The 14962-nt window shown below is 31.2% G+C and overlaps 1 protein-coding gene across 2 annotated transcripts; it reads right to left on the minus strand.

The window, feature by feature from the left end:
• Window positions 1-429: 429 nt before the first annotated feature.
• Window positions 430-9338, minus strand: LOC111709493 (uncharacterized). 2 transcript variants are annotated; one of them, XM_023483177.1, is made up of 7 exons: window positions 8945-9338; window positions 7438-7517; window positions 6103-6162; window positions 5385-5474; window positions 1881-5161; window positions 1542-1594; window positions 430-1048 (listed from the first exon to the last, which is right to left on the minus strand). In XM_023483177.1, exons 2-7 carry the CDS (start codon window positions 7512-7514, stop codon window positions 845-847), a joined length of 3765 nt encoding a protein of 1254 aa, XP_023338945.1. In that variant the 5' UTR covers window positions 7515-7517; window positions 8945-9338; the 3' UTR covers window positions 430-844. The 2 variants fall into 2 exon arrangements, with proteins under 2 accessions (XP_023338945.1, XP_023338935.1); XM_023483167.1 differs by lacking the exon at window positions 8945-9338 and adding an exon at window positions 8793-8932.
• Between the last annotated feature and the right edge of the window lie 5624 nt (window positions 9339-14962).

Below are 14962 nucleotides of genomic sequence, written 5' to 3' on the forward strand. Positions count from 1 at the left end.
AGTTATGAAATAACATGCCTATAACTATGAAACTTCTTTTATTTAAATAAAGATGATAAAATAATATCATATACTTGTATTAAAAAAATAAATTACTATAAATATTTTGAATTAAAATATCACTAACGCCTATAAAATTAAGGCATAATAAATCATGAATAGGACTTTAAAAGCAAATTTTTAAAATAACTAGGGGTTTAGGGCGCTTCGCGCCCATCTTCTATTTAAATTGTGAACATGTTCTTTTTGTTTACATTTAAAAACAAAGAAAAAAAAAATTTTGCGGATTTAAAAAAAAAAAATTCGCGGATTTTTAAGAATTTAAATTTTTTTACAAAATTAAAAACCTTTAAAACACATTTTTTTATTTTTATCATTCATAAACCTTCCCTGGGATAACGGGAGGTGCCACAAAAAATTTGGGCCAGATCGGTTCAGCCGTTTTGACGTTTATTGGATACAAACAGACAAACAGACAAGCCAAATTTATATATAGATTAGATGATATCAGCTGCAAGTATTTGGACCTTTCTGTTTTTCAAGATTTCTATCTTATTTTTGTTGTTCATGAATCATCCATCTTGTTCGTGAATTATCCATCTTGTTCGTGAATTATCCATCTTGTTCGTGAATTATCCATCTTGTTCGTGAATTATCCATCTTGTTCGTGAATAATCCATCTTGTTCGTTAATTATCTATATTGTTCGTGAATTATCCATCTTGTTTGTGAATTATCCATCTTGTTTGTGAATCATCCATCTTGTTTGGATAATGAAAAAAAATTAAAGGAAAGTTTTTATTATGGCCGAGACGATAAATTAACTTATGTTTATTTTTTTAGTTTTAATGCTGTTTGATTTCATCCTCATCCTCTTCATCAACCTTCTCCATACTTCCAATCTCTTCCATATCAAACCTTTGTCCATCATCCTCGTCCACCATATCACTTTGAAGCAGGAGAGGTCCCAGAGCCAGGATTAGAATTGCACCAAGTGGTGCAGTCACAACAATTGACAAGACTGCCATCGTAAGTATCTGTTCTCCGTACTGGAAAAATTAAAAAGGTAATTTTATCTAATGGACCTGATTACTAGCCACAAACTGCACTTTTCTAATGTCTTTTTTCTTTACAACATGATGTACAATGCTAGATCAAAAAGTCAAAGTTTAAAATTTCAAAAATTTTCACCCCAAGGTTGAAAATAAAAGTTTTAGGCTAGTAAAATTATTCCCTATATAGTAAAAATGAAGTCCCAAAGTAAGTTATTAATTATGTCAATTGCATTGCTATTTATTGTCTTGGACAAAAGTTAGAAAATGGAACTAATTTTCTAATCTGTATATCGCTTTAACCTTGTGTTGCAGAATTTTTAAACTATGAATTCTGCTAGATAAAAATGCCATAGATTTCCAAATATTTGCCATATTAGATAACAATACTTTTAAATACTTTATCTTTATATCAAACAAACATTAAAAAAGAAAGAAAAAAGAAGTTTTAAATATCAAAACCCTATATTTCTAAACATTTTTATCTCACCGGAATATACTCAGTAATTCCATCTCTTAGTGCATTATCCAGAAATACTGGGCCTGTAAAATAATACTATTTATCAAACAAATTATAAAAAAAATCTGAATGGTAGGAAATTAAGAATTGCAAGGTCTAAAGATAGAACATTACATGAAACGTGCTTTTCTTATTGAAAAAATTCTTATATGTTTATTTATATACCATTAGGCCTTTTGTATATCCGTAACTATGATATCCAACAGAAGAAGGCCTAATCTTAAAAAAAAATTTAATTTCTTGTTATAAAATGTCCCTTTAAAAGTAATGTGCTTTACAATAAAATGTCCCATTGATATGATAACTTACCCAGAGCAGCTTGAACGGTTGCCTTAGGTAACCAGGATATAGACAGAAATATTTTCTCCTTTGCAGTCATTCCTCCACAAACAGCAGCAAAATAGGTAAACACCATTCTTACAATCATAGAGAGTACTATGACAGCAATACCAAGAGCAACACTCTCACCGTCCATCTTCTCAACCACAATGTTGGTTCCAATCAGAGAGAATATGATGGGTGCAAGGATAATCCACATTTTCCCAAAGATGTCAGTTATAGGATTATGATCTCCCCATCCTTCTTTTCTCCACTGAATTGAGGCAACAAATGCCATGATCACACACGCCAGACCACCCGCACCATCATAATGAATCAGATGGGCTCCAAACAAGGCAAAGAGCCCTCCGCTAAAGAGAATAATGAATCGAAACAAGACATGATTTGGGTTTTGTTTGCTGGGAAACCATTGGCAAATATAACCCCAGAAAATTCCGAATGCAATACCCATAATCACTTCTGAAGGACCATGGAAGGCTAAAGATAGAATAGGAGCATCTGGGTTGTATGTGATACTCAGTGCAATACCAAATCCTCCAATAGCCACAAGATCATCAGCTGAACATGTTGCGATAACAAGTGTTGGTATTCCCTTCTTTACTCCGTATCCTCTTTGACTAAGATTCACCAATCCTGGAATAATAACAGCTGGAGATACTCCGCACAGAACAAATCCAAAGCAAAGTCCTACAGAAAACGGAAAACCAAGGATCAGATAACAAAATAAAGATGCTGCAAATGCTTCTATGATACAAGGAATAAAAGTTGTCCTGAGTACAATCCATTTGAGTCTCCAGAGAGCAGGAGGATCAAGTTCAAGACCTGCCATGAGTAGAATAACTGTCAGACATATGGATCTTAGTGTTCTTGTTAAAAGAGGATCAAGATCATTTCCAATAAATCTCTTTTTACAAGGATCAACATAAATCTGTGGTTCATCATGTCCACTGCTACGCCTACTTCTGTTCTGAATTTTTGTGTCAACTAGATCTTCTGCTGAATTTTCAGTAGTACTTTCATCTTTCTCATAACTATTGTAAAGAACATTTTGTTGATAGATTTTAGTGACTGCTGCCTCTACATCATGTTTTGTTACACCCTGGGCTATTTCTGAGATATCAGTGCCATTCAAAACTGCATCGTCCGGAGTAGTTTTCATCTTGGTGTTATTGTTAGCTAATGCTTGTTCTTTGTTATCTTGATTTATGTTGTCACTCTTTACATCATGAAGATGCATTTCATGACCGTTTTCATCTTTTTGATTCTTTGATTCATATTGTGGGGTTTGGGATGCCTCCTTCTTTTCTTGTTGACTTATACCTTGCCCATTTATATCATTTGAGTCTTTAACATCGTTATTAAGCTCATTTTTGTTGAGGGGTCTATTCAATACCTCTGTGATAGGTTTATTGTTTAGGTTATCAATTTGTTGATGGGTAATTTTCTTTTCGTTATGATCATATATGCTATGTGGTGTCATACGGGAATCTTGACTTTTTTCATCCTCCATGTGGTTTAAAATCATTTTATTTTCATTATGGACTGTTTCATTGTTCTGATTTTGTGCTTCTCCATCGGTATGCAAATGTTGTCTTGGATTTTTTACTTCACCTTGATTCTGGTTGTGGATATCTTTATGTTTGGTTTGTTCATCACTTCTGCCATGTTCTACTTTTTTGTCATTATGATCTTGTAGAGAATGTGGCTCCACATGGGTTACCTCATCTTTCTCTTCCTTGGCCAAACTATGAATATTAGTTTCATTGATTGGGTTATCATTATTAACAAGCTGTTCATACTTGTTATTGTGATCTGGTGTGGTATGCACTGGTGTATGCTTTACTTCTTCTATCTTTTTATGAATAACATCTTGTGCATCATGGGAATATTCATTGCGACTGGTGTCCTCTTCCTGCTGAATCGTATAATTTCGATCTGGTGTGATATGCACTGGTGTATTCTTTATGTCTTCTTTCTTTTCATGCATTTCATGATGGTAATGTTCATCATGGGAATGTTCACTGTTGTTACTATGCTCTTCCTGCTGAATCATATGATGTTGATCTGGTGTGCAATGCACTGGTGTATTCTTTATTTCTTCTTTCTTGTCATGCACTATAGAATGATTATGTTCATCATGGGAATGTTCACTGTTGTTACTATCCTCTTCCTGCTGAATCATATGATGGTTATCAGGTGTCCTATGTACTGGGATATTCATTACTTCCTTTTCATGATGGATATTCTCCTCTTGCTGAACAGTATGATTGTGATCTTTCATGATAGACACCTGCATATGCTTTACCTCTTCTTTCTCTTCTGTAGTAATATGATGACCATGTTCATCTTTTGTTTGATCATCACCATGATTATGCTTTTCTTGCTGAACAGTTTTAACATTTGAGTCATGTGAGATGTCATGAGAAACCTCTTTTTCCTCTACATGGTTCAAACCATGCTTTTCTTCATTATCAGGTTCTTGTTTTGATGCATCAGTTTTATTCTGATCTGCATGATCTTCATTGTTTGAAATAGATTCTACACCTGTGTGATGTGATGGACCTGAGTTAGGATGATTTTCAGTATCTACCGAATTCTCACCATGTAGGTTTATATTATCAATATTTTTCAAACTCTTTGCAATATCACTATGCTGATGGTTTATATGAACATCCTTTGGATCTATTCTAAAACCTCCCAACTCATTGACAAATTCAGTAGAGTTTACATCGATATCACTGTGGTCATGAATAGATTTGGATATATTCATACATTCAGGACTATTAAATTGTGATTGGTTGTATGGAACATTCTTTAAAGCGATCCCAACAGCCATCATTCCCAGAAGCTGTGGTATCTTTATGTCTACTCCAACAAGTTTAGTGATCAATGCTGCACATTGGATAACTATTTGTCCAGCAATAAGTGAGAAGAGAATGAGTATAAAGATTGCAAAGATAGTTCCTCCTGGTGCTGCTAGAGTTCCCAGAACAGCTCGAGCCATCAAGAACAAGATTATAGTTGCTATTATAAGAGTTATATTTTCTGCAACATCACCTTTCGGCGGGAAGAATTGGGATGTGACCTTGTTTCCCTGAAGCCCTCTTTTGATTTTTTTGTAGGACTTTTTCACTCTTCCAGGCTTTTTCTTTTCTTCTGTGAAGCTAGAAGGTTTATCATCATTATCATCTGGCAGATCAATCTCTTCATACACTGGTAGTCCTGGTAAACCCATTTGTATGCTCAACCTCCTAAAATAATTTTCAATTTATATAAATATTATGAAATTTCCATCGTAGATAAGATCGTTGAACATTTTGAATTCATAATTGATTATTTTGCAATTTTTGATTCTTAGAATATTATTGTCAATTTCCAGAGAAATGCGAGGTTATCTCTTGGGGAAATTGGGGTTGAAGTCACTTGTTTTCAGTGCTTCTAAAATGATGATTTTCAGATGCTAGTTCAGTCTACCTGAGGGCAGGGTATACACCTCCAATGGACCCACTTCGTATTCTGTAATCAGGCCGGTCATCTTCTGTTCCCGTCTGCTTGCTTCCCCTCCTGAATATTAAAATATAAACAACAAAAAAAGTTGATTTTAAATCAACAAAATATAGAAAGCTGTAAATTATTCATTTGGAGCATTCCTAAAGATTTTCCTACAGCAGGATCCATTAATTTGTGGAAAAAGAAGATGACATTAAATTAATCTGTGTCTGTAGGTTCTTTTTGGACTTTTTGAAATCATAAGTTTTAGAAGTACATTTATTGCTTCTGTTTATAGATACATGATAAATACGAGTGTGTAAAAGGAGAGAAAGTTGAGAAGGTCTTCTCCGGTTCCAGGGTCAGACACAACTGATTAGCGGATTTCATAATCCTCTTTCAGGGATTTCATATCCTCTACAGAAGAGAAAGTTGAGAAGGTCTTCTCCGGTTCCAGGGTCAGACACAACTGATTAGCGGATTTCATAATCCTCTTTCAGGGATTTCATATCCTCTACAAAGTTGTATATAAGTCTTCATATTCTGCAGTTTAATGGGTTTTTGGGAATTCATTTGTAAATCTAAAATTCTTAAAAATCCTTTAATTTTTCGATATAGAAAACAGAAGTATAAAATATTTACAGAAATTCTCAACTCAATTCACATTTTTATTAAACTTCTTCAAGAATAAACTAGTTAAAACCTGAGCATGGCAAAGGTTCCAGCAGGTTCTTCATCTCCGCCAATAATCCTGCTGCCCCGTCTAGATAAGGACAATTAACACTTTAATTGGATTATTTATGAATTTTAAAGGAAGGTAAATGAGGAATTATGACTTTACATGTAATTCGATCAGATTTTTTCTATTGAGCATTTCAAAAAACAAACAAAGTAGATTCCACTAGCTGTGAGGCTGTGATGTATTAGGAAAGCCATGAACTATTTAAAAGTCAAAACTTGACAACTGAAAATTGCTGTTGTTTTTCAACAAAACTAGTTCAGAGCTGTCCAAATACGTCACAATAAAATGTAAACAATATTCTAATGTCTTCTCCTAAGTATATTCTAAGTCTTTGATGTTACCAAGGTCTCCTAAATTCTATAACTTCTTAATTGTTACCAAGATCTCCTTAGTTCTATTACTCCTTAATTGTTACCAAGATCTCCTTAGTTCTATTACTCCTTAATTGTTACCATTATCTCCTTATTTATATTTCCCCTTGAATGTTACCAAGGCCTCCTTAGTTCTATTACTCTTTGATTGCAGTTACCAAGATCTCCTAAGTTCTATTACTCCTTGATTGTTACCAAGATCTCTAGTTCTATTACTCCTTGATTGTTATCAAGATTTCCTAAGGTCCATTAGTCCTTGACTTTTACCAAGCACTCCCTAGTGCTACTACTCCTTGATTGTTATCAAGATCTCATTAGTTCTATTACTCCATGATTGTTATCAAGATCTCCTTCATTCTATTACTCCTTGATTGTTATCAAGATCTCATTAGTTCTGTTACTCCATGATTGTTATCAAGATCTCCTTCATTCTTTTACTCCTTGATTGGTATAAAGATCTCCTTAGCTCTTTTATTCATTGATTTTAACCAAGATATCCATGGTTCGATCAATCCTTGATTATTATCAAGATCTCCTTCTTTATTACTCCTTGATTGTTATCAAGATCTCCTTAGTTCTATTAATCCTTGATTGTGATTTAGGGTTGCATAGTTCTATTATTCCTTGATTGTTATCAAGATCTCTTAGTTCTATTATTCCTTGAGTGTTATCAAGATCTCTTAGTTCTATTATTCCTTGAGTGTTATCAAGATCTCCTTAGTTCTATTATTCCTTGATTGCTATCAAGATCTCCTTAGTTCTCTTTTTTTTTGAGCACTATCAATATTAACAATTTGTTAGCTTACAGAATATTTCAGGGGAAAAAATGTTCAAACCGTGATTTCAACCAGACTTGACTTAAGTAACAGATTTGAAAAATAAGTACGGTGTGGAACTTGCGTCCCCTGTTTTCTCTTGCATGTACCTATATAGTGGAGTAGCGCCGTACAGTACTCTTGTTGTACCACCAAGCTCATCTTCTTCATAATTAGGGTTGTCCATATTCTAAATATAATTAGGGTTGTCCATATTCTAAACATAATTAGGGTTGTCCATATTCTAAATATAATTAGGGTTGTCCATATTTTAAATATAATTAGGGTTGTCCATATTCTAAACATAATTAGGGTTGTCCATATTCTAAATATAATTAGGGTTGTCCATATGTTCTAAGCATAATTAGGGTTGTCCATATTCTAATCTTAATTAGGTTGTCCATATTCTAAACATAATTAGGGTTGTCCATATTCTAAACATAATTAGGGTTGTCCATATTCTAAACTTTATTAGGGTTGTCCATATTCTAAACTTAATTAGGGTTGCTCATATCATAAATATAATTAGGGTTGTCCATATTCTAAATATAATTAGGGTTTTCCATATTCTAAACATAATTAGAGTTGTCCATATTCTAAACTTTATAAGGGTTGTCCATATTCTAAACTTAATTAGGGTTGTTCATATTCTAAATATAATTAGGGTTGTCCATATTCTAAACTTTATTACGGTTTTCCATATTCTAAACATAATTAGGGTTGTCCATATTCTGAACATAATTAGGGTTGTCCATATTCCAAACATAATTAGGGTTGTCAATGTTCTAAACATAATTAGGGTTGTCCATATTCCAAACATAATTAGGGTTGTCCATATACTAAACATAATTAGGGTTGTCCACATTCTAAATATAATTTGGGTTGTTCATATTTTAAACATAATTACGGTTGTCCATATTCTAAACTTTATTACGGTTTTCCATATTCTAAACATAATTACGGTTGTCCATATTCTAAATTTTATTAGGGTTTTCTATATTCTTAATATAATTAGGGTTGTCCGTATTTTAAATATAATTAGGGTTGTCCATATTTCAAATATAATTAGGGTTGTCCATATTCTAAACATAATTAGGGTTTAAACAAATGTATTTGAGATTGAAATAATATCTTAAAATATTTTAATATTAAAAAAATATTTTAATTTATTTTGTCTCGTGTATCGTAGTCAGTCAATCTTTTTTTGATTTCCCTAATGCTTTTCTTTTTTAACAAATCATCGGGCACTGTCCGATTCACAACGGCACCCTAGACACTTTAGTCTAATCAATAATGTATTTTTTTCTGGTCTGAAAGTTGTTAATTCTAATAGTTGATCAGAGAAAGGGTTTTTTGCGCCATTGCGAATCGAACATGCTACTTTTTTTATAAATGGAGGGTCACTTAAAATTACGTGTACAGTCTCTTTATTCAATTTATTTATGAATATATTGAGAGTAGACACCTGAGAGTTTGCTCTTCTGGTTTTGAGGGTTTAAAATCAACTGGTCTTGGATCCGGACAGAGGACTATTATCTTTATTATCTTTTACAAATCATGGAAGCTTCAAACTTATCAATGTAATGATGAATATAGAAAATTTATTAGTTTAAATACCTCTCACTAAGCTGTACCTTTCAGAAAGCGTCCCACTCCAAACTAAAATATATGGCACGTTATATTGAAGTCTCATATGTTTTTGATCAACGGCTTTTATCAAAGAGCAGTTGAGAGATCTTTAATACTGTCTAATTTTAAAAACAAAATGAAAAACAATCATTAAAGAAACGGCTGGTGTGTTGAATCCTGTAATCATTCATATTATTTTTAAATATTTTACGCACAAAAAAGTATATAATTATGCTCACAACTAACTTTTTGTAAATGAATCTATTTTATAACTAGTAAAACGAGTTTTTGATTTTCACATATGAGAAGCATTCAACCAGACGGAAATTGAAAAGTTCAAAAATCTACAGTTTAATCGTTTTCAGATCCATTTAATCATTTTCAGATCCATTTAATCATTTTCAAATCCATTTAATAATTTTCAGATCCATTTAATCATTTTCAAATCCATTTAATCATTTTAGACCAGACTTTATTTAGAACTAACTAAATCTACTGAATAAATGTTTATTCCAATAAAATAAGAAATAATGGAATTGAATATTTTCCACAAACTCTGATTTTCTAATTCTTTCATCTTTGCAACCAAATGTCGTTATTCATAGATATTTCAAACAAAGAATTCTATATAATAAAAAAATTATGAATGAAATTTTCAAAAGTTTACACCATCAAGTTGCGAAGATATAGGGATGAGAAAATCAGAGTTGGTAGCAAAGACTATGAAAAGCTCTTCGCTTATATCAATATGAACGGCCCGCTTATAGAGATGCCTCTATCTATCGATCTACACTGATCTGGGCTAGCGTACATGTAATTTTGTGGGTGGGCTTCACAGCTGTTATATCTCAGTGGGCCCTAGATTTTTTGAGAAATTTTTTTAATCTTTGCATGTAGTACTTAAAGTTACACTCTAACAAAATTTCAACTTGGCTGTCGTTGATCCTTTGAAAATAATTTGTTCTTTTAAAAAACTTTGAAGTGAAGTTAAGGCCGGTCCAATTCAGAGAAGGCTTTTGGTAGATCGTGGGCCCTGGAGTAAACAGAAATGAGATACTGTCGCTAAAATCTTGTAAACATGACCGCCCAAAAGTTGGTAACATTAAATGCCTCTTGTTTTGAGATTCCCAAAATGTGGTCTGCCGTTTTTGTACCTTTTGAATTGACTAAGATATTGAGAAATTTGACTAAAATTAAAAGTATTAAATATAACCATGATTGGTTAAATCTTTAGTATCTTCGACTATTTATATGATACAAAGAAGGAGGCTATACTTTACCAAGCTTAAAAGGCTTACAATGTATTTATATATTCTTTTGACAACTACTAACTTTACGAAAATCAAATACAAATTGTAATTCCAGGGTCCTATGTCTTATGTACTGCATGACACCCCACCCAGAAAATTACATAAAACCTTGACTATTGGGCCGAAATTTTGTATGGGACATCACATGACCCTCGGGAATATTTATGGATGATCAAAGTTTCAAAAATTTGCCTCCAACAAAATTTGATTGTCATTAAATTTGAAAATCCACGAATTTTTTTTTTATAAATTCGATATTTTTACATTTTAGTTATAGCTGGTGGAACGGCTGCACCAAATTCTCTGACATCTTTTACCCCAGGGAGACAAAAACAAAAAAAATCAGCAATTTTCAAAAATTCCACGGAAAATCCGGGAATCCTAGCTAGTGTACTATGTATGTATATATAAATTTTCCATTTATTAATTTCATCAACTGATTGATAAATGTTGAAAGTACAAGCTGCATGTTTAAACCTGTCATTAGATTGATAGATAGATAATAATATTGGTAATTACAAAACTAGTTTAAATATCAAACTAATATAAGCTTACATCCCGCAGTTAATTTTCTCTTTTTGAATTAATCTATACTTCTATGAGGTATCTTTCCGAAATGCATGCTCATTGCTCAATCTCCAACATCCAATTATGATTTTTTTCTAGTAAATGTCCATTGCAAAGCAATTAAGTTTTTTGTCAAAAACTCAAATTTACCAATCCCTATATCTTTGTAACTTGATTGTAAAAACCTTTAACGTTTTAAACTTGGATTATTTGATATAACAGAAATAATATCTAAGGTCTATGACTTTGGGTTCCAATGAAATAGAGATTCGAAAATCAGTGTTTAGGGAAGAGAATTCCTTTTTGACTTTTAAACATATAAAAGCGTTGTTATTCGGATAGAGGCTCTTAGAGGGTACCGTTGTGAATTAACTATGTCACTCTTTGAATTCTTATGAACCCTCTCATTAAAATAATAAAAATCAAACATATTTCAAATTAAAGAGATTCGGATAGAGGCTCTTAGAGGGTACCGTTGTGAATTAACTATGTCACTCTTTGAATTCTTATGAACCCTCTCATTAAAATAATAAAAATCAAACATAATTCAAATTAAAGAGATCCAGACAACTCTAAAATTTTGTTTTACATATTAGGACCGGGTCGATTTTTACTTCACCAATGCACTTTTTGTATTTTGTATTTTGTATTTTGTATTTTGTATTTTGTATTTTGTATTTTGTATTTTGCCCCAAATGTCTTCATTTTAAAACGGCAAAGCGCTTGTTTCTTTAGTCTTAGTTTAGAATGAGTAATTGGCGAAATACTGCGTGTGACCGTGTAGAATTTTGTTCACATTGGACTATTTTTAGAGAATTGGTAAGTATCCCCTGAGTCCCTTGTATGATTTGTAAGCAAAGACAGGATTAATAATGGTAAAAAGGTTTTACAAAAAGATCAATTATACTTCAACGTTATATACTGCAGTATTTGATGTACAGGGTTACCCACAAAGTAAGAGACTGTACAGACGACTTGAAACTCTTCAAATATGACGATCCCAAATTCAAATAAAATTTTCTGCCTAAAATATGGCCTTTAAAAGTTCATGTTCAGCTAATTTTTGTTTATTATTTACTTTATGTTCTCCATGTTTGTTTATTCTCATGTTTTTTTTTCATTTTCATATTTGTAATTTTTATGTTTGTTTATTATCATGTTGTTTATTTTCATGCTTGTTTATTTTCAGGTTTGTTTGTTTTATTTTTGTTTATTTTCATGTTAATTTTTTCTTGTTTGTTTATTTTCATGGTTGTTTATTTTCATGTTTGTTTATTTTCATGTTTGTTTATTTTCATGGTTGTTTATTTTCATGTTTGTTTATTTTCATGTTTGTTTATTTTCATGCTTGTTTATTTTCATGTTTGTATACTTTCATGTTTGTTTGTTTTCATGTTTTTTTTTTTCATGGTTGTTTATTTTCATGTTTGTTTATTTTCATGCTTGTTTATTTTCATGCTTGTTTATTTTCATGCTTGTTTATTTTCATGTTTGTTTACTTTCATGTTTGGGTGTTTTCATGTTTGTTTATTTTCATGTTTGTTTATTTTCATGCTTGTTTATCTTCATGCTTGTTTACTTTCATGTTTGTGTATTTTCATGCTAGTTTATCTTCATGCTTGTTTACTTTCATGTTTGTGTGAGTTCATGTTTGTTTATTTTCATGCTTGTTTATCTTCATGCTTGTTTATTTTAATGTTTTTTGATTCAAAGTTTGTTTATTTTCATGTTTGTTTTTTCTTGTTTGTTTACTTTCCTGTTTGTTTGTTTTCATGTTTGGTTATTTTCATGTTTGGTTATTTTTATGTTTGGTTATTTTTATGTTTGTATATTTTCATGTTTGGTTATTTTTATGCTTGTTTATTTCATGTTTGGTTATTTTTATGTTTGATTTTTTTTTCATTTTTGGTTATTTTCACGTTTGTTTTTTATGTTTATATTTTTATGTTTGTTTATTCTCATGTTTGGTTATTTTTATGTTTGTATATTTTCATGTTTGGTTATTTTTATGTTTGTATATTTTCATGTTTGGTTATTTTCATGTTTGTATATTTTCATGTTTGGTTATTTTTATGTTTGTATTAAAAGTATTCATCTATTATAATAAAATAATTAAAAGTATTTATCTATTATAATAAAAAAGTTAAAAGTATATGAAATGAAAAAACAAATATATTAAAAGAAATGTTTATAAGAAAGGCATGAAATGATTGTCATCGGAGCAAAAAATAATTTATTAATAAAAATGCATTGAAGGAATATTTTATTTGTAACCCATTAAAGACAGTATTTCAGCAATGTTAGGTGTATTTGATGTAGCTATGTAGATGTAGTTTATTGGACAACTTGATATCATAACTTGAGCTAACATTCGTTTTCATATTCCAAAGTTGTGTAGGCACCCTTCTAACTATACTATACTATAAGAGAGATTAATATAGTAATCTCTGTTTGTCTGTTTATATGTACGATCATAACAAATAACCCTTTTGACAAAGGAATTGAGTCGTTGCCACAACATCAAATTTTCTAATCCCTATATCTTATCAACCTGATGGTGTATACCTTTGATATTTCAAACTTAGATTATTTGAGTCAAGAGAATTAATAGTTTGAAATTTCTGAGGTCTACGACATTGGGCTGCAAAGAAGTAGATATTGGAAAATCAGAGTTTGTGGCAAGAACTCAATTCCTTTGCCTCTAAATTCTAAATTGGAGTAAATTGACTTTTAGTTTTCATGAACAAAGCTGGGATCCCTGAGCAGCATTCTGTTTCTTCGATTTGAAATCAAACGTGTTTTGGTTTGTAATTTAATAATTATTTACTTTACGGATTTGATTATTTTTAATACATTTTCATTCAAAATGCATATGCCAACAAAAAAGTATTTAAGAAAAAAGGCTAAAAAATTATTTTTAATGGGTCAAATTGTGATCGAAAGTCACAGCTTTCTGGAATATTGACAGAACCGTTAAATCCACGTGATTTGAATACAGGAAGGCCTGGGAGCCGCCAAATTTACGATGTAAAGAATAGTAACAAATTAACAGGTTTACTTTCTAAAAAGAAAATGCGTACGACAACACTATAATTTGTACCTTTCCACCCGGCATTAAAAATTCAAGCGGAAGGAAAAATCTGAAATATCCAGTTTCTTGATTATATATTTATATATATATATATATATATATATATATATTTAATAAATTAAACAATTGAAATGAATATATCAATGAAATGTGAACCTGATAGTACATACATGCAGGGTTGTTCTGGAAAATTCCAGATCAAAGCGGCTCAATAGTCAATATTAACTGTCTATGTTCTGTATGGCAGTCGGCAAATTATTACGGTTTTTTGTTCTTAATCAGTAGTTTCTCTTTAACTTGAAACTCCACGTTTGATCAGATCGTAAATCAGGGTTTTTTTCGTTAATTTTTCAATTTTACAATTTTGCTATCTTGTAAACTAACGAACAATCCCGTTAATTCTTGTAAACTACTGAACAAGCACCTTAAATCTCGTAAACTACTGAACCAGTCCCTTTAAATCCTGTAAACTACTGAACAATCTCTTTAATTCTTGTAAACTAACGAACAGTCCATTTAAATCCTGCAAACTACTGAACAAGCACCATAAATCTCGTAAACTTCTAAACAGTCCCTGTAAATCTTGTACACTACTGAACAATCTTTTTAAATCTTGTACACTACTGAACAATCTCTTTAATTGTAAACTACTAAGTAGTCCCTTTAAATCTTGTAAACTACTAAGTAGTCCCTTTATATTTTGTAAACTACTAAGAAGTCCCTGTAAATCTTGTAAACTACTAAGTAGTCCCTTTATATTTTGTAAACTACTAAGTAGTCCCTTTAAATCTTGTAGACTAATGTAGTTTCTTTAAATTTTGTAGACTAATAAGTAGTCCCTTTAAATGTTGAAAATTAAGAAGCAGTCCCTATAAATCTTGTAAACTACTAAATAGTCCCTTTAAATGTTGAAAAATAAGAAGTAGTTCTTTTAAATCTTGTAAACTACTAAGTAGTCTCTTTTAATCTTAAACAGTTTATTCCTTTAAACCTTAAACACTGGTGAGTAATTCCTTTAAACCTTTAAACTAATAATTT

The sequence above is a fragment of the Eurytemora carolleeae genome, unplaced genomic scaffold (assembly GCF_000591075.1).
Source record: "Eurytemora carolleeae unplaced genomic scaffold, Eaff_2.0 scaffold59, whole genome shotgun sequence".
NCBI classification, from domain to species: Eukaryota; Metazoa; Arthropoda; class Copepoda; order Calanoida; family Temoridae; genus Eurytemora; species Eurytemora carolleeae.

Excerpts from the sequence above, each read along its gene's own strand:
- LOC111709493 (XM_023483177.1), bottom strand. The coding sequence starts at position 7,514 with ATGGACAACCCTAATTATGAAGAAGATGAGCTTGGTGGTACAACAAGA. Across the intron at positions 6,163-7,437 it reads GGCGCTACTCCACTATATAG|ACGGGGCAGCAGGATTATTG; the intron begins GTACATGCAAGA and ends GTCCTTATCTAG. Across the intron at positions 1,595-1,880 it reads AACCGTTCAAGCTGCTCTGG|GCCCAGTATTTCTGGATAAT; the intron begins GTAAGTTATCAT and ends ATTATTTTACAG.